This window comes from Desarmillaria tabescens (assembly GCF_030435595.1).
Source record: "Desarmillaria tabescens strain CCBAS 213 chromosome Unknown EV420scaffold_3, whole genome shotgun sequence".
NCBI lineage: Eukaryota > Fungi > Basidiomycota > Agaricomycetes > Agaricales > Physalacriaceae > Desarmillaria > Desarmillaria tabescens.
Genome location: NW_026848302.1, coordinates 260365 through 278077, shown reverse-complemented (window position 1 = coordinate 278077; position 17713 = coordinate 260365). Strand labels below are relative to the sequence as shown.

General features: G+C 48.6%; 5 protein-coding genes across 5 annotated transcripts; 2 read left to right on the top strand and 3 right to left on the bottom strand.

The window, feature by feature from the left end:
* Positions 1-1326: 1326 nt before the first annotated feature.
* EV420DRAFT_648343 (uncharacterized protein) lies at positions 1327-4047 on the bottom strand. Its single transcript, XM_060482916.1, has 4 exons — positions 3070-4047; positions 2601-3010; positions 1667-2540; positions 1327-1615 (listed from the first exon to the last, which is right to left on the bottom strand). Exons 1-4 carry the CDS (start codon positions 3944-3946, stop codon positions 1407-1409), a joined length of 2370 nt encoding a protein of 789 aa, XP_060337376.1. The 5' UTR covers positions 3947-4047; the 3' UTR covers positions 1327-1406.
* A 2897-nt stretch (positions 4048-6944) lies between these two features.
* EV420DRAFT_1505327 (amidase signature domain-containing protein) lies at positions 6945-9672 on the bottom strand. The gene is made up of 14 exons (XM_060471279.1): positions 9391-9672; positions 9226-9339; positions 9105-9173; positions 8882-8970; positions 8677-8827; positions 8532-8630; positions 8417-8468; positions 8227-8357; positions 8070-8174; positions 7929-8014; positions 7835-7877; positions 7627-7781; positions 7506-7573; positions 6945-7448 (listed from the first exon to the last, which is right to left on the bottom strand). The coding sequence occupies exons 1-14, from the start codon at positions 9518-9520 to the stop codon at positions 7097-7099; spliced, it is 1644 nt and encodes a 547-aa protein (XP_060337375.1). The 5' UTR covers positions 9521-9672; the 3' UTR covers positions 6945-7096.
* EV420DRAFT_1505323 (uncharacterized protein) lies at positions 9673-12563 on the bottom strand. Its single transcript, XM_060471278.1, is given in 8 exon segments — positions 9673-9729; positions 9740-10312; positions 10366-10713; positions 10765-11119; positions 11169-11225; positions 11278-11523; positions 11572-11695; positions 11742-12563. 7 exon segments carry the CDS (start codon positions 12542-12544, stop codon positions 9852-9854), a joined length of 2394 nt encoding a protein of 797 aa, XP_060337374.1. The 5' UTR covers positions 12545-12563; the 3' UTR covers positions 9673-9729; positions 9740-9851.
* A 117-nt stretch (positions 12564-12680) lies between these two features.
* Positions 12681-13488, top strand: EV420DRAFT_1260803 (inhibitor of apoptosis repeat-containing protein; the record flags this gene model as incomplete). Its single annotated transcript, XM_060467026.1, has 3 exons — positions 12681-13000; positions 13051-13177; positions 13231-13488. The coding sequence occupies 3 exons, from the start codon at positions 12681-12683 to the stop codon at positions 13486-13488; spliced, it is 705 nt and encodes a 234-aa protein (XP_060337373.1).
* A 2783-nt stretch (positions 13489-16271) lies between these two features.
* EV420DRAFT_1505313 (uncharacterized protein) lies at positions 16272-17495 on the top strand. Its single transcript, XM_060471277.1, has 2 exons — positions 16272-16525; positions 16617-17495. Exons 1-2 carry the CDS (start codon positions 16428-16430, stop codon positions 17005-17007), a joined length of 489 nt encoding a protein of 162 aa, XP_060337372.1. The 5' UTR covers positions 16272-16427; the 3' UTR covers positions 17008-17495.
* The last annotated feature ends 218 nt before the right edge of the window (positions 17496-17713 follow it).

The window sequence follows — 17713 nt, the reverse complement described above, 5'->3', positions numbered from 1 at the left end:
AATCCGGCTAATCTTCATCGCCGTATGTCTCAATCCATGCGTACATTTTCCGAGGCGACATCTTTGTATCGTTCCTACACGCAGGTTGTGAGGTGAAGATACTTGCATGGTTCCAGACCACTGCCAATTTCGTAGTATTTTCTTTCCCTCTGATTTAATTCCTTGAACAGTAGGATTGTCCCGGCATCCAGCTCATTATTCCGGAAAACCGGATTCAAAATAGTAAATAATGACGGACATATATACTAGAATCAAAATTTCTCCACAGATACTTGAATGAACGGGCCTGTTCTGGAATTCATAGAATAAGCAGTTTACAGTCCTCAAACTCACATTCTGAAACTGTATTCACTTGCTATTTTGTGTAACACGTGATCGTTCACTTACCTTATTATCAACACTAGTACTTTATAAGCAGGCGCAGTTTGATTAGGACTAGGTACTAATCAACGCTCACATATCGTCCTCAATTGTCGCCGCTCTTAGCGTCATTACTAGCGCTCGCTCGTACTCTAAATACTTTTAGAGTTCTTCAGAGCTTTATTTCAGTGACTAGTCCTACGGCCATTCCCTCCACCACGCTCCTCGACGACGAACGCTCATACGGCGTGTCTCTACGTATACTAAGTGCCTGATATCCAGTATGTTATGAGTGCTAAATGTGTCATTCTTGCACTTGTGTGTACTGGATGCAGTAGGACCCGCACTTATCGTTAGTCGCGCCGTTCCAATTCGTCCCTTATAGGTTTCCCTGCACACTCCCATTTCTCTCATATGTAGATCGGCTAGAGGTCTATTTTAAAGATAGCAGTCCGCGAGAGGCTACATCCGTATACTGATCAGTAATGGATCGCAAGTTTTCCGGAGAAGTCTTAGAAAGCTGTCTCATTACTATCTCGTCAGAAGGCGAGCTGTGGATGACTCGGAGAGTATCTTCCATTCACGTCGATATTTTTACCGGAGGTCCTGCGAACCTATCTTCATATCAATTTGTCTAGTCTGACTCTTGTTATCTTTTATTTCCTCCTTCCTACCAGGCCTTGACGCTCCATAATTAGTGATGATCGGTCCCCTTCAACAAGGATGGCTAGGCAGTTTTGTTGGAGTTCGCAACTTCACTTGTTCCCTCTCTGAGGTCAAATGCCTCTTCTTCGCATTTTTATACATACGAATGTCGTTTGCTTGCACTGCAAATCGACCCCAACCCTTGCCCCAAGGACTTGTGCGTATTAACCACAGAAGTTAAACAGGACAGCAGGCTCTCAACTTGGATGCATTCCGCAAGGGTCCCTTTGCAGTATCCAATGTCATATACATATTAGTGTGTCCTTACATATACACCTATGTATACAGCTATATCTCGAGAGTAGATAGTATACAGTAAAAGGTCATAGCTACACGCATAATTATCCTGAGTGAGAAGACTTTCCAGAGAATGTCCTTGCGATCACCGTCGGGAATGGTAGCGAATATCTCTTCGTCAACGACTTCAGTCTCATATATGAAGTTCCTTTTTGACTCTCAGTATGTGTCGTCATAAGCGACTCGACACGTTCGGCAGGTGTCTGCGGCGTGTCAGCATTGAGCCATATCGAGGGAATCGATGTTCCAGACTCTGAAGGCATCTCAACATCGATAGAAATGAAGTTGATTCAGAACTCACTGCTGTCTTGCCCATATATGCTAGCGCCAGCTAACGTAACGTTATCGATTGATCGTCGGGCAAGTTTCTTCCGTGAGGCGTGGTCGTCCTCATTATCCCGAAGAGGCATGATGCACATATCATCCGTAGTTGCATGCCGAATTTCCTCCGGATCCCGAGCGACAATCTCGATATCCTCAATGCTCGTTCGGCGGGTTGGGGTAGCGTCTGGAAAGGGGACCGGAAGAGTATTGGGAATTGGAGGAGGGCATGATAATGGTGTAGAGGAGAACTCTTTCGGTATGGCGGGAAGTGGAGGATGAGACGATTTATTGCTGCGCAGACTCAGCGACCGCGGGAGGCGTAAGCTTCCCATAGATGCACGCAGGCTGCGTCGCCGCGCAGCTGATACCAATTCGACACGGGAGTGGTCTGCAACTCGGGTTCGTGCGCTCTTCGCACTGCGTATACTGGCACGGTCATCGCTCTTTGCCATGGTTTCCACTTCAGCTTCCTCCGTTATCTCCTCAGGTATGACGTCTTCAGGTATCGCTTTCGCAGGTAAAGGCTTTGGTGACAAGACAGGTGGTGGGGACAAAGGAAAGACGGAAGAGGAGGATGACGTTGGAGTCTTGGGTGCTGGTGGAGATGGAGTGGGAGAGAGAGGTGGAATGTTCATGACGGTGACTGGGGGAGATCGAGGAAGAGAAACAATTTGGGCTCTTCTAATAACACCGGTATCCTCATCAAAGTCAATATCGTGATCGTCTAGTTCGTCTAGTTCCCGGGCTAGTTTCTCCGCCTCTTTCCATGAATCCTCCAACTCGGCCTCCAGTTGAGTGATCCGTGCTCGCGCATCTAGAAGGTCTTTGGTGCGTTTACCGTAACTTCCGTTCAGCTGTAGATTGCATCAGAACGTCAGCAGTAGAAAGAACATGCATTCAAAGGATTCATTTACCTTTCTCAATGCGATTGCCAAGGCGCTACCCCAGTGTACATCCACTAGCTTTCTGATTTGGCCAATCTGATCGGTTATCCTAACCAGTTGCTCTGCGAGGGAATCGCACTCGGCGGATATATCCGATAGTTGAGATGCCACAGTCCCTACGAGACTCGTTCCACCATCCTTCTCCTTCCCACTTCCTGTACCACTGAACGATAGTAAAGCTTGCAATAACATCGTTCGTCTATGCGTGTTGAACCGATACTTGGATTGTGTCACGGCTTTGAGTGCGTCAAGCCGATCGAGCTCCGCGGGTAGAGCCTTGTCAAGATTATCGATCGACACGAGGCGAATGAAGGACTCTTGAGCGGATGATCTGATTGCTCGTGAAACGATATTTTGAAGTTCCGCGGAATCAAAAGTCCCTGTAATTAGGACGTGTTGAGGAGATAGAAGAAAACAATATCATGAAGTTTGTACGTACAAAGCGCGGCCTCCAGTGGTAGACCCTTCCACTTGACTGCTTCGGAATCGAAGTTGACTTTGGGGGGAGGCGGGAGAGTCGGACTTCGGGGAATCGGTCGACTAACCGGTGACAAATTTGAGGGCGACACGTTACCGATACGCTGAATGCTGAGCGGGGCCACGTCGGTAAAAGGCGGAGGTGTGAGCGAGGGATGCGAAGTCGAAGAGATAGACAATGAGGGTTCTCGGACATGTGGCGGCGGCGGGTGAAATACATGTTGTGAGGGTGGTGTGACTATCGACAAGGACTCCGACGTTACAATATGTGGCGGTGGTGGTAGGGCCGGCGGTAAAGATGAATAGCTAATTGGTGCAGTGGGCTCTACCGTGGCGGCAGGCGACAACAGAGAAGGCGGTGGGGTCACAATTGATTCTGGTACAGATGCAAAAGCAGGTGATAACGGTGTTAATGGAGATGCTGGTGGGGACGTAGATTTATGGGGTGGAGACAAGGATGAATGTGTAGGCTCGGGAACCGCTGCAGTATCGGTGGATATGGTCGATTCAGAGTCACGGTTAGGATCGTTGCTACGACTCTCTGAGTCGTCCTGGGAGGTCCTCTCGCATATTATCGGGAGCATTTTGCTTTCGATGACGGGCGGTGAGCCTCCAATAGATACCACTGGGGATGATGGACCTGGACTAGAGTTATACACCGTCAACGTTGTGGAGTAGCTGGTACTGCGCGACTGCGCTAAATCACTGCTCTGAGGTGCTGAATCAAGGAAGAGAGACGCAAGAGAGGAAGACGGTTGCCGTGTTCGAGGCCCCATTGGCCTGCTCGTGCGAAAAGAGGACCTGGGGGAAAGGCTGACGGCAACGTCAGATTCTGTCATATTGTAACTTTTAGTGATGGCCGGATAGTCAAGGTGAGTTAATGCGCCTTTGCCCTGAGGGCGAGTATCGGTAAAGGTAACAAGAAGATTGGGGAGAGTGGCTGGCCTGCAACAAGATAGCAAACGTCAGGCGCTGAGGCTAGACGGTATCGGATACTTCCCATTCCCACATATCAACGAGGTTGAGCCTGAAAAAATATATCTCAAGGCACGTGAGAAGCGAAATCGGCCCGCGACAAAATTAAAAATGGGCGCTTGGAATTTGAAAAGGTGAAGGCGGGTGCCTTGAAACTTTCGGAATTGACAGTGGAGGAAATTAGGAAAGGAAAATCAAATGGACAACGTGTATTGCTGTGTATTGAAAGCCTTGAAAGCGGGATAAGTGTATTGGGGCAAGTCGGTGTTAGTAGCATTAAATGTACGGCGATGAATATTCAACAATCCGTTCCATGATCATCGGGAGCGATTTTCCGAAGGCGTTGTCAACGCCTTCAAGCTTCAAGCTTCACCACATAACATGAATAAGTAAAAACATACACACCAGATTTATGGAAGCTACACAAGTCTTATCATAGCAGTTTGAACGGTTTGAACATCTTAGACTTTGAAATGAGCCGCCTGGTCCTATGAAAAAATCATCCTGATAGTCAGTATAACAAAATCGAAAGATGGGGTCATAGATGAACGTGTATTCTGAATACCAAACCTGATTCACACATCCGCCGTAACCACCTTCTCGATTGTCACAATTGACTGCACCCACGCCATTCTCCACTACGAACGTTATCACACTCCTTACCATAAAAGCCAGGCAGAGCAGAACTGCTGGTCCAAGAATCACCCTGCCATGAAACCTTCCAGCACTGTACCCGTCATAAACAATCGTCAGCAAATCCCAAGAATCATGCATGACGAACGGCGTTACCAATAGGACCATCTCTCTCCACTTCATCTGCAAGATTGCCGGTCGTCGTCACACGTCACCAGAATAGGAATAAAGCACAACGGCACAGGGACTACGCTGGATTCATGGCCACGTATCCGGTTAAGCTTCCCCCCTACCCCCTCTCTCCACTTGCCGCACGCTTCGCTTCTCCCGCTTGTTCTCCCGTAAGCGGTGTCGAAATCCTTTACCGGAGTGGATTTTCATTGCTCAAGACACGTCAGTGCGGTTTTGAGATGGGAAAGTGCGCAGTGGTTGCATAGTAGTTGGCGAATACGTTCACCCGAGAGGCGAAATCCGCAGTGCGCCTACCGGATCTTCTGGGAGATCAAAGCGTCAGCGGCGCAGAAAGGAGATCAAGACAGCAGTTTAAGAGATTTACATTCCATGCTAGGCAAGTGACGTAGAACATCAACAATAGCTTGCGCTCCTCGATCATACTGTTGTAGTTCGCAGACCACTGGCCTGATGATGCACACTCCGCACTGCACTTATTCGCGGCAAATTGGTGGTGTACACCGATGGTGAAAGTCGTCGCGAGTATGGAAGCCGACGAAGAGAATACGAAGCCAAGACATCTACATATTCTGGGGATCAGCACACACGATTGGACTATGGGCAAATAGCTGGCATACGTACGGCATTCTAGGATGTGCCAGAGGACTCTATCGTCTACAGTGCTCAGTCTTTGCATCTTTCCCGCGAAGGATACTTAGAACAAGTGACTAACAAGAGCCCGGCACGTAAAGCATCCATGGGAACCAGCTTGGAGTCTTAACGAAATGAAGGTCGTGTCATCATTGTAATGTCACCGCTGATGGCTTCTGCCACAGTTGCACGATATGAAGCCGAATACGTAGATATCGAACAACCCTCGCGGTTAGATGGCTGGTAGTTTGATAAATCAGCAGATGACAAGCAATTCCTCGAACATGCACCTACTGGTCCCGGTCTTGCTTGGAACATATACACATGACTTGCTCTTGGCGGAGTTGTTTTATCTTCAACACTGCGCCATCGTGTGATGAAATTATGTTCCACATAAAGGCAAGGTTAAGCTCGAGAAAAATCTTGACAAGAATGTCTCCTTCGTGTTCTCATGTTGCTGTCAGAGGTAAGAAGTCTACGAGCTATTTCGGTTATGCATGGATGAAATAGTGCTTGTAGGAATTTACGTACTAGAACTTCTAGCGTAACATTCGAAGCATTCAATCCCCTGGGTAGTTATCTGAAGAGGAGATTGGAAAGGAAGGAGCTAGTTCGCTCCGTCATTTCAGCGCAGTTATAAGCTGAATGGACGCGTCAGTATACCATACCAGTAAATCGAGTCACAGATCTGCTCCACCTAGTAGTTCTTCGGCCACCTCCGTGACCCGTCTGTATCCTTGAGTAACCCAACGGTATGTTCATTCCAGTACATACACGAAGTCTGATGAATCTTCACCACACGGAGCCGGAAAATATGGTGCCAAGGATAGCGTCTAACGACCAGAGACAAAATTGCAGACTCTGGCGCCTCTGCGAAAATTTCAAAGGCAATCAGACCGACCTTGATGGATCAAGTAAAATAGAGTAGCTTACGCACCAATTTTTCTAGCGTATATCCGTTAAATTTTTTGGAATTCATGAAGTTTGACACCGCGTTGCCAAGGACTGAACTCCTTCCACAGACAGTAGCTAGCAACGCTGTACGCAGAAACGAGGGGTGTATGATATTGAAAGGGAAAGTACAGTTCCATGTCGTGGGCCGTCATGTAGCCGTTCCAGTATGTGCAGATGCTAATTGGTGGTAGAGTTTGAAAAGTTGAATCAGAGACGACAGCGGTAAAGGAAACATTGTTGGCTGACCAGTGAACATGCGGAATGTTGCAGTGACAGGCATCTCGGACTATACAGTTATACAGTCAAAACTGAGTAAAATAGATGGAGAAAGCTTGGGGAACTTGATGGTCATACGGGTAATAATTAGTCCTACGAGCGAAAGGGCTAAAGAAGGATGAAGGGGAGAAGAATAGAATGTAAGTGATCTCAATATGCAAGAGTATAAGTGCAACAGTACTTGGATAGGCTTGAGGGCAGGCTCGGGAATCTCCGACAAAACCTGTCTTCGTTCGAATTTTTCAATTTCTCGAGAAATGAGGACCCCATAATTACTATACATACACCCATTGTCTAAGAATCGTGAAAGAAAATAAACATTACCTTCTTTATAATTTTTGCGGGAGCCTACAAGCGCCCGGCCCAAATCCCCTATCCTCCCCTAAAGCTGCGTCGATGACACTCATCATTGCCAACACCTTCTCCTCCTCCCACTTCTTTGCCACCACCTGTATACCCACTGGCAAGCCCTTCATAGGTACCGGATCATAAAACGGCTTCTTTTCTCTATAAAGCTGATCCTCCAGAATGCTCACTTTGTCGGGTGAACGTTTCGTCCACTCTTCCGTCAACTTATCCTTCTCGGGATCAACTCGTGTTACAGGAATGCACCCGGCGCTGCTCTGGACAACGTTGTAAAGCACTGTACCCATGACAAGAGGAGAAAACTCTGTTGCACCACTATACACGCCGAAACTCAGTGAGCATGATATCTCACCAATGCCAGAAAGTACTCACCCCTCGATCAATTGCGGAAGAGCTTGAACCGGAGCTATGATACCATCGAAGTCATACTTATTCCAGACCTAATATGATAAGGTAGTTAGAACGTTCTTCCAAGGCAGCGGGATGACCTCACGTTCATATAGAACATCCGGTTGTAAGCCTGCCTCTTTTCAGTCCACTTGCTGTATTGAGAGTACGACTTCGAGCCTGCAGCATGAAGGACATCTGCAGCCCTCCAATCCTGCAGGATTTTGGAAACAATAAAAGCCGCCAAGGCTTTCAGCGGATCTGTGCAATATATTAATTAGCCCTGATGACAGCTGCATGAAACGGAGTCTTACATGGAATTCTTGAGCCATAGACGACTAATTTAAGTGTATCGTCCTGAAGCGATGATCTGATGAGAAATCAAGGTCGATGTGGCATGCAACCTACCAGAGCATCAGGACCAAGATTACTTAGCATGTTTCTGTACGAGTCTGAAGAACTGAGCGCTACAAAGGCCACTAGTGCTTCGTGCACTGATATTGATGGTTAGAATCGTTCTATCAACGAGGAGGGGAGGTTAGCACTAACCATTAGGAGGCTCGAATTCAATACATTCGTGGCCTTGCTTGCGCAACGCGGCGACAGTTTCCAGAACTGCGCGTTTATTAGCCGGAGACGCTTTAACGAATCCGTCTAGTATGCTTTCAATGGGTACATGCGCGCTCCAAAGGTACGAGACACGAACCTGATGTATAGTAACCAAACTTGAGCTTCTCGGGCAAATTGTGCTCCCGATAGGGCATAGGGGGGACAAGGGAAATGGCATCTGGAACACCGAACAGGGTGCGGCAGAAGAGCTTCAAATCTTCAACTGACCTAAATGAAATAGACAGTATGAATTGACGTGACAGACAGGTTTGAAAGGAGTAACTGACCTAGCCATTGGCCCATTGATTGCTATCAGTCCTTCGAAACCGGGATCGGGTCCTAAAAGCATGAATATAGAAATTAGACACGATGACGGTACATGCATGACCATTAACAACATACCTCGACATCCGAATGTAGAGACCCTGGGGAAGGATGGCATGAGGGAGTAGATACCGCAATACGCAGCTGGGATACGTAGACTGCCGGCAATATCAGAGCCTATGCCCAAAGCAGGAGCCGTCCATGGCGAGAATAGCTCCTTCACCTCCAGAACTACCACCACAAGTGTAACCGGGGTTGTACGGGTTGGTAGTGCGTCCCCACAGGGGGTTATTACATTCAAATGAAAGCATAGTCTGAGGAACGTTCGTTTTGACCATCGGAATACCTCCTGCAGCGATGATCTGGGCTACGAGCTACAATGAACATATTAATTTGATGGTTCCTTTATTGTGTGAATAAAGACGTACTGCCGCGTTCTCTTCGGCGGGATCGTTGGCCCATTGAGTGAAGCCAATCGTTGTGTCGTAACCCTTGACTCTGTCTACTCTCTGTGAGACTCAAGAATACCCCAACCATCCATGTTACTCACAAAAATCCTGTATATAGTGCACATCAACATCACGCCCTCAGCGCCGCAGGAGACGAGTACGCACCTTTACACTGAACGGGAACTCCATGCAGGGGACCCACGGAGCTTCTTGGTAGCTGCAAACTCAGCGTCGAGGTCTTTGGCCTGCGCGCGTGCGTCCTTGAACATGACTATGTCCAGCCATCAGTTCCAACGCACTAGCCAGCTTGAACAGTCCCGAACCTTCCGTCAAGCAATTCGTAGCCGCCTGAGCCTCAACTGCACGCGCGATGTACGCCTCAAGGACCTCCGTAGCCGTCCATTCGCCGCTCTCAATACGAGATACAATCTCGCAGGCTACAAATGTCAATGGTAAGTAAGCTTCAACACTAGAGACCTTGTACGCACCGGTTGCCTGCAAGTACTTCTCACGGTCACTGTTCTTGTCGGAGGTGCTCGCCACCTCCTCCAAAAGACGAGCACGCTCGAGACGTTTGCCGTAGACGACGGCCTTGTTGGAGGAGAAACTGGACCCCATGCTGGACGTTCACTGCAGAGCGGCTGTCGTGGACCCCGGCATTTCATCCGTCGGCATTCAAACTAACATGTGAATACCGGCCGCGCCTCCACCGAAATTATGTAGCGCCTGGTCTCAGCGGTAAGGAACATGGTGGTAGCAAGGAACGAAGAGCGAAGGCTATCATTTACAAGCTCTTTATCGCCTTCAATGAATTTCACCTTGTGATGGCTGCGATTGCGAGCTTCCGTTGATCGGTATGCTTACTTATTGTTCATTATTTAACCAAGATAAAATATAGAAAAAGGTCGGTAGGGTAGCACAAATCGTGATGAACGTTATACAGAGTGAGTTACTTCTGTTTGTCACAAAGATCTTGGAGGAACTTGATGACATCCATGGCGACATCTTCCCCATTGCTTCCGTCTGCATTGGCCTCCTCTCCTTTGATGACAGCATAGAAAGCAGCAAGATCAGCCGCATGTTCTACCAATGAATTCAGCTGTACGGCGCGCGTCATCCTGGTAGAACAAAGCCCCTCTAAGATAACATTCTGGTTGTCTTCATTCCCTTTCATAAGTAATCCAAAAAGAACTGATAGATGACCGAGCAGGAAGGATGCGTCCGCGCTCTGTATTGGATCGGTACCAAAGGCGGGTGAAGACTGACGCTCCATTTTGACCTTGGGGTCTCCAAAGATAGGAACTTGATGGAGGTACACTTGAGTCAGGAGACTAAGGGCACTGACGGGATGACGACAAGAGCATTTGCGCAGACAGGCAGGCTTCTTCAAGGTACAGGAAGGATCAAGGACTGGAACGCAGAAATCAGTCCCCTGGCGCCGAGCAAAACGGAATGATACGCACGCAAACCTCGCAAGACATCCTTCGCGTCTTCGACTTCTTGAACCAGATTGGTGAAGAGGCCCAACGCAAGACAAAGTCTGTCCAGAACACGAGCTTGGGATGCATCATCCTCAGGATTTTCTTCGTCGTCAAGCTTTGTATCGTTCTCCTCTTCCTTCACCTCGTCGCTCGTCTTCCCGTGCGGCGCCTTTGTTTTTCCTTGATGTTCATGACGTATGAGGTCGGCCCTGACAATTGTTCGAATGATGAACAGTGGCGCTGACGGATGTGCAAGGACCTTCTCGCACCAGTCCTGGTCTCTGTGACTGAGGCTAACCAGAACGCGGAATACCATATCTAAGCAACTGTCTGGTGTGAAAATTTGAGCCGCTGGGGATTCCTGATGTTACAAAGGCGCACCTATGTCTGCGTTACTATAAGACTTGGAAGTCTTCATCGCAATTTCGGTGCGAACCGCACAAGAAATCAGCCCATTAAGCAGCCAATCATCTCGCGCTTCCTCAACAAGATTTCTTGACTGGGCACTACTGTATCCGGGGCCTGCCCATTGGCCAAGAAGGAAGCTGTCCAGCAGTCGCAGGATATTATGAGTATTCGGGAAGTCTATACTTTTATCATGCCGGGCAGTTGTTGACGGAAAGGGTTTATCCAGATGATAACGAAGGAACTTGAGTAATGTTGTGAGGTGAATTGTAGGGAGAAATGAGGGTGGAAGTACAGCCAGAGTATGTGTTATTAACAGAGCCATTGACACCTATAACGACTATGAGGGAGGAAAGGACTCGAAAGAGTGTGTAACCCACAGCAACACCGTCTTCAAATAGGGAGGATGATGAGATAGTTGAATGGATGGAACGAAGCTGAATAACACGGTCAATAAATGGTTTCCTACAAGAAGTCTATTGTAGTTACCAAAATCTGTTCGTTCTTCTTAATTCCTAGTTTGCGCAGCTGGATATCCGGAGAACTTCCTGTCATAATTGACAATAGGTCGGTTTCAGGGGTTAGACGGGCGAGCATTGTAAAGAGCGTTGCTGCGAAATGTGATGTTGGCGAAGAGCTGGTGGATGGCGAACTAGAGCGTTCAGCGACGTCAATCAAAGACACCTCGTCTCTAGCAACGAGTGCCGAAAAAAAAGCTAGAATGAGGTCTAAAATCTGAAAGGACTTTAGAGAAAGCGAGATGTATAGGGTAACAGGTCAGACCTTGTCTTTTCCATCTCCTGCACCATTCTCAACGAAGGTGTCCCAGGTTTGACCGATAAAGTCTGCTGCTTTGGCCTTGCGAGTAAAGTCAGAGTCGCACAGTTTTGTCGCTATTTCCAATGCACTAGATCCCATAAGTACGGTATTGCGTTTAGAAGATGGGCACTCACCTTGATCTTCGCAAGCCTACCCCACCATCTTTATCCATGCCCTCAATGAGATATCCAACTTCGTCTAAGAACCTTCTGTTCTCTCCCTTGGTCCTGAGCTCCGTGATGCTTTTCAGGGGGTTCATCATTCCACTGGGAAGAGGTTCGGGGACGAGAACATTGGGGGTGGTCTTGCCTTTCGATTTGGTCTTGATCTTTTTGGGAGGAGATGAAGTAGGTGTCGCATGATTGGAGTCAGAATGTGACCGTGATGGTGATAGCTGAGGATATGGGTCGTCCTCTGACGTATCGACACCCCAGCGAGAGCGAAGGGAAGAATATGACTCCCGGTTGACAAAGTCATCCTCTTCGAGACCTAGGTCAGAAGTAGAGGCATTGATGGGCAATGAGACAAGAAAGGATCTTGATTTTCCGGCATATGTACGCTTTACTGGTGGACGATGCTGCAGGGGTGGTGGATCCGGAAAGAGCGTTGGAGTTGGTTTTGGCGGCGAGAGAATGAAGGGCAACGACGGTGTCCGTCGAGCCAAGCTTGGTGTAGAGCTTCCTGACCGACCAGTGCTGTCTATTGAAGACTCTGTTTTAGATCGCCCCAGCATGCGCCTCGCAAGCTTTCCTGGAGATCCCGACGATGACACTGCTGGCGATGCTGCTTCGAATATTTGGGACAAGTCTCTTGGTATTGTGGAGGGAGTTGGCGGGGTAACACGCTTCTGCCGCTTCGAAACATCATCGTCGCTGCCGATGGCCTCGACGAACTTCCTTTTGGTGGAATTACGACCATAGGTGCGAGGGAGGGACATGGATGTAGCGGACCAGGACGGACCGTGCCACCGTGGAGACATTTGTCGCATTCCACATGACTTCACGTGCTCCGCGGTCGTCACACAGACGCGTTACCTCGTCACGCTCAACTTTCCGTTCACTACCCTCTGCACAATGGAAGTACTCCAGAATCGTATCGCCTCCTTTACGCGTTCAAAGCGCGTCAAAAGTGGCCCGAAAACGACGGTTACACTGAAATGGCCCCATCCGTCCAGCTTCCAGGCGAATCCCGAGACGCTGGCAGAGGCTGGTTTCTATTACGACCCCAGCCCAGAAGACAGGGACAGCGTTACCTGCTACATGTGCAGCAAGCAGCTCAGCGAGTGGGACAGTGACGACGACCCGTTCGATATCCATTACCGTAAATGCGCAAAGACGTGCTCCTGGGCAGTGGTCCGGTGTGGTTTGCGAAATGATGTAGACCATCAGGGAAGGTAAGGATCAGTAGAGCCCTGTTGCCTTTCTATCAGCTAAATTTCCACAGATTCATGTCCCAGAGTAAGAATCGCATGCCTCTATCTAAGGTGATGGAGAAGGCTCGGCTTGACACCTTTACATTTGGGGATGGATGGCCTCACGATAATATCAAGGACGGATGCACCTCGAAGAAGGTATGTATTTAATATTATATATATCAGTTCTCGTATTCATTGGTTTCTCACAGATGGCGCGTGCTGGCTTTATATACATGCCCCAAGAACCGGGGGATGACCTTGCTACATGCTTATATTGCGGTGTCTCCTTGAGTGGATGGGACGACGATGATGACCCAATGTGCGTCTTCCCTTCTTTTCCCTTGACATTATTCTCATTTATTCTACAGGGAAGAGCATCTCAAGCGAGTCAAGAAGGCCAACGGCAGCTGCCCCATCTTCGCCGACCTTTCTCCAGCTCCCAAACCACCTCCGAAATCGAAATCTAAAAGCAAACATAATGACGTGATTATGCCCACGAAAGCCTTCGACGGCGCTGATGAGTCTTCCGACATCTCTTCCATGCCTGAGGGCAGCCGCGCCGCCAAGACGCCACGTAAACCTCGAGCCACTGGGAAGGGCGCCAAAACTCCCGGCACCCGCTCGCGAGCCTCATCTAAAGCCAGTCATCGCTCTGCACAAACAGGAGAGGACGAAGATGATAATGAAGACAATACCTTCACCGCACCTCCACCACCACCTTCGGATTCGAAAGGCCTCAACTAGATCCCGTTCGGCATCCCGTGCCCCGTCTGTCGATGATGATGCCCCCCGTAAACAATCTAAATCGAGATCCAAGTCAAAGCCTGTCGTGGAAACTGAGGGGGAAGAGGATGATATTCCAAACCTCCCTCCTTCCAAGCCCTCAAGGTCAAAATCAAAATCAAAATCTTGGGCGATTGAAGCCCCAGAGACGGTTGAGGATGAGGCACCATTGGGGAGAAGCATAACACGAAAACCGTCAGCGAAATCCAAGGCAAAAGCGGGTGGTAACTCCACCACTGATGAATTGAGATCGAAGCCAAAGCACATACCTGAAACGGAGGAGGAGGAGAGCGAAATTGATCTCCTGCCTCCTAAGCCGTCGAGATCCAAATCGAAGTCACGAGCGGTGGTGGAGCGAGAATTGGACGAGGATGAAATGCCTCTAAAAAAGAGCACTACCCGCAAACCGGCATCTAGGCAGCCGACGAAACCCTTGTCATCACAGGATATCGAGGATGATGCGCCAGTCAAAAAACCATCTTCCAAGGCAACGGCGAAATCCTCTCGGTCTAAACCCCTCCCGCCTCCTCCAGATACGCAGTCAGAAGACGACTCAGCGCCTGCGAAGAAGGTACTTTCTAGGTCAACTCGATCCAAACCAAAGCAGCCCCCCCCAGAAGACGATGAATCAATTCTCGAGCCACTGACCAAAGGATCATCCAGATCAACACGGTATAAGGGTCAGGTACCTTCGGATAGCCAGCCAGAAGATGAATTCTTCGGACCGACCCGTCCCGGGACCCAACGCAAATAAGCCTGTGTCCAAACCTACATCGAAGGCGCGACCGAAGCCCACTTCTACGCAACGGGCTGTTCCAGAAATGGAGCCGCAGTCGGAGGAAGACATGAGTCAATATGTTCTTCCAAAGACTCCTGCGCTGTCGAAAAAGTCCTCAAAATCGCGAGTCAAGTCGAAGCCTTCTACCGAGGGTCCTCAGGGTCTTGACATCGACGACGAGGTCTTGGTACCTCCGGCACTGGTCCCTGCCCCCTCACATACCCGAAAGCCTTCCAAATCGCAAGCTACGAAATCCAAGACCACTGAAGCCGGCCACGAGGCACCTTCTGCCCCCCGTCACGGAAGAAAGCCCTCGTCCTCCGAAATCACATTCTTCTTCATCTCGGCAACCATCTGGAACCAGAAACAATGGACTTTCAGGGCCTGATGAAGACGTAATCATGGAGGAAATACATGGGTGCTCCCAAATGAATCCGAATGGCACCAGCACTGGCTACAATGCTCCTCACGTGGCTTCAGATCCAGGGAATGTATACCATGAGAAGACGAAGACTTCTCAGCGAACAGCCGAACGTAACCTCGCTTCTAAAACAACAACATCCTCCCATGTCAGCCAAAGTGGCACGGCAAGTGATGTAGAGCGGAGCGAGATAGACGCAGGGTTGAAACTGGTTGAGATTTCATCGGAGGAAGAGGACGAAAGGGATGCACCCCAAGAATTCAAACCAATCCACTCGAAGGGGAAAGGGAAAGAAAAGGCGAAGGCAACAACGGTCACTATTTCGTCCGAAGCACGCAATCAGACCCCAGAAGAAACACGACCCCAGGCATCGGATGTGCAAATGGACGATGCAAACGAGGATAATTCAGTGCTTGATATGGAGACACAGCCATTGACTCCTCCTCCCGCTACACCCTCTTCTGTCCGGGCACCCCTCCCGTCGATAAATCCTGACCCTCAGACCGACAACACTCGAATCCTTGGATACCGGTTTCCAGTTCTTGCCTCCTCTTGCACTAGAGTCGTTTGTCCCGCTTGAAAGCCTTACGGAAGCGGAGCTGTCAATGACCATTGAAGAGTGGATCCGATATCAAATGGGCGTTGAATACGAGAAGTTCAAACAGGATGGTGAGCGGGAACTAGCCGCCTTCGAGAGGAAGGCGGAGGAAGTTAGAAAAGCTATTGAGGCTCTGTGAGCGCGATGCCTTTTTTTGCACTTTTACTGGCTTTTCTCTTTTTTTTTTTCAAGTACGCGAATATAGACCTTAGCTTGCACATGGACTTTCTGACACTATTATTATTGTCGATCTGCGGGTTCACGATCGATATACTCTTTGATCCAAAGCCAATCGACTTCTCAACTTGACTGCAACTTTATTGCAAGGTTCTCGTGGGCATCGATATGCATATTTATTTTAAGTATACATTGCAACTCGACGACTAATCTCGGAATTCTACTCACGACTGATTAGATTAGACTACACCAGCCAATTCAAGCTGTATTCAATTGAATGTTTCTCGTCCTATCATATCGCGCTTTTCCGAGTCGGAAGGGTTTCATGGCTGAACACCGACAATATATAACATGTAACGACTACCGAGTCCGAGCCAACGTAATTAGCTTTCGCGGCAAGTCTGGAGCTCCCGGGCATCGGGACTTATCCCAAACGCGGATAGGTTAGCCTTATATTGACCAGCACTGTGACAATACAAAACAAAATCTGACGTACTTACTTATTGGACGTCGCACCCGGCAGCAAAATACAGCAATAGAACAAGGCCACTCAATTGCATCCCCTCATTCAAGATTTTCGTCTTCTCAAGGCGAAACCCTCTGACGCCACACGAGGTCGAGGCCCATAACGCAAGATCCTTCCCTTGCGATGGAAGACGCATGTTTCAACGTGTCGCGCATGCTTATAACTATCTTTGAAGCACGATCCTGGTTGCGGGTTTCTGTCGCTGCCACTTGCTGTCATCGGTAAGTTAAACTTTCGTTAGCACAACGTTACGAGAGAGAGATCAGATTTTTCGTTCTTTCTCATCTCTACGCGGCTGACGTTTTTCTGTAGTGCTGCATATCCCATATATTTTCTGATAAATCAGTCCATGCAGACGGATGGCGCACTAAGGCGCTACAACTTAAAGCCATGCTTCAAACGTCTGTCATATCGCAGATCGATGAGGGCGAGATATTATTCTAACACCCGGTCCCTGTCACTTGTGGGGAATTTCACAATAAAGTGTTTGGGTGTGTGGGCTGCCATATTTCATGCATTCCCCAGTCAAACAATCACATCTTTTTGCGCTGTTTATGGTAATCCGTTCAAAGTCGTAACGTCACGTCCAATTTTCTGCCTTCATCAAGTTCCATGCAGGAGTAGTTCTGGACCCGCAGCCAGTCATAAAACAGGCAGAACCTCATTGGTCGATGGACTACTGGAATCTGACCTAGGTTCTTGATTTATGAGCCGTTTTTCTGGGCCAGTTTTTCTAGTAAAGACCTATTGAACTCGCCGAACCCACCTAGCCGAGGGTATCAACCACCTTCTCTACCCACGGCTCAATCGCACTTTTCGAGGGCTGATCGTACTCATTTCACGGATGACATCTTTTCATATAATCGATATCGATCAGGTCAGGCAGCTGATAAGATGAAAAAAATTAGAGGTACCCGTAACCCGCCTACATACATACGTTCCCGGATCTAGCTCAAAAGAATTCGCGTAGGAAAATCTGTCATTCCGGACAGTTGTGACCGGAACCCCAGTTCATGTTGTTGATCATTCACAAAGTTACAAGCTCCCTAGAGTTGCTGCATGTAAACGGAGTACGCCACATCATGATGAAGTTCAAAAGAGTCTACGGACGGACCCGTTGTTGGTTCAGAAACAGCCGTGAATGAAGGCATGGCTATGTGGTTAATATTAAGATAGAATCTGATGTAACGGCGTTTACAGAAAGAGTTGCACAAAAAGTGCGATTTTATCGACCGCGGAGTCGGGCCGACGCTTGTTGTCTCCGTTTCTTTCGTATGTCGAATTGGTTTCCAGGTTGGCATCCGTATCTCCATGAAATACGTCTGCCACCTCTGCGGAAGGTATGGAACATCCGTAAATCAACGCTTACCACGTCCACATCGTGAGAGGTGACTGGTGCTGGTTCGTAA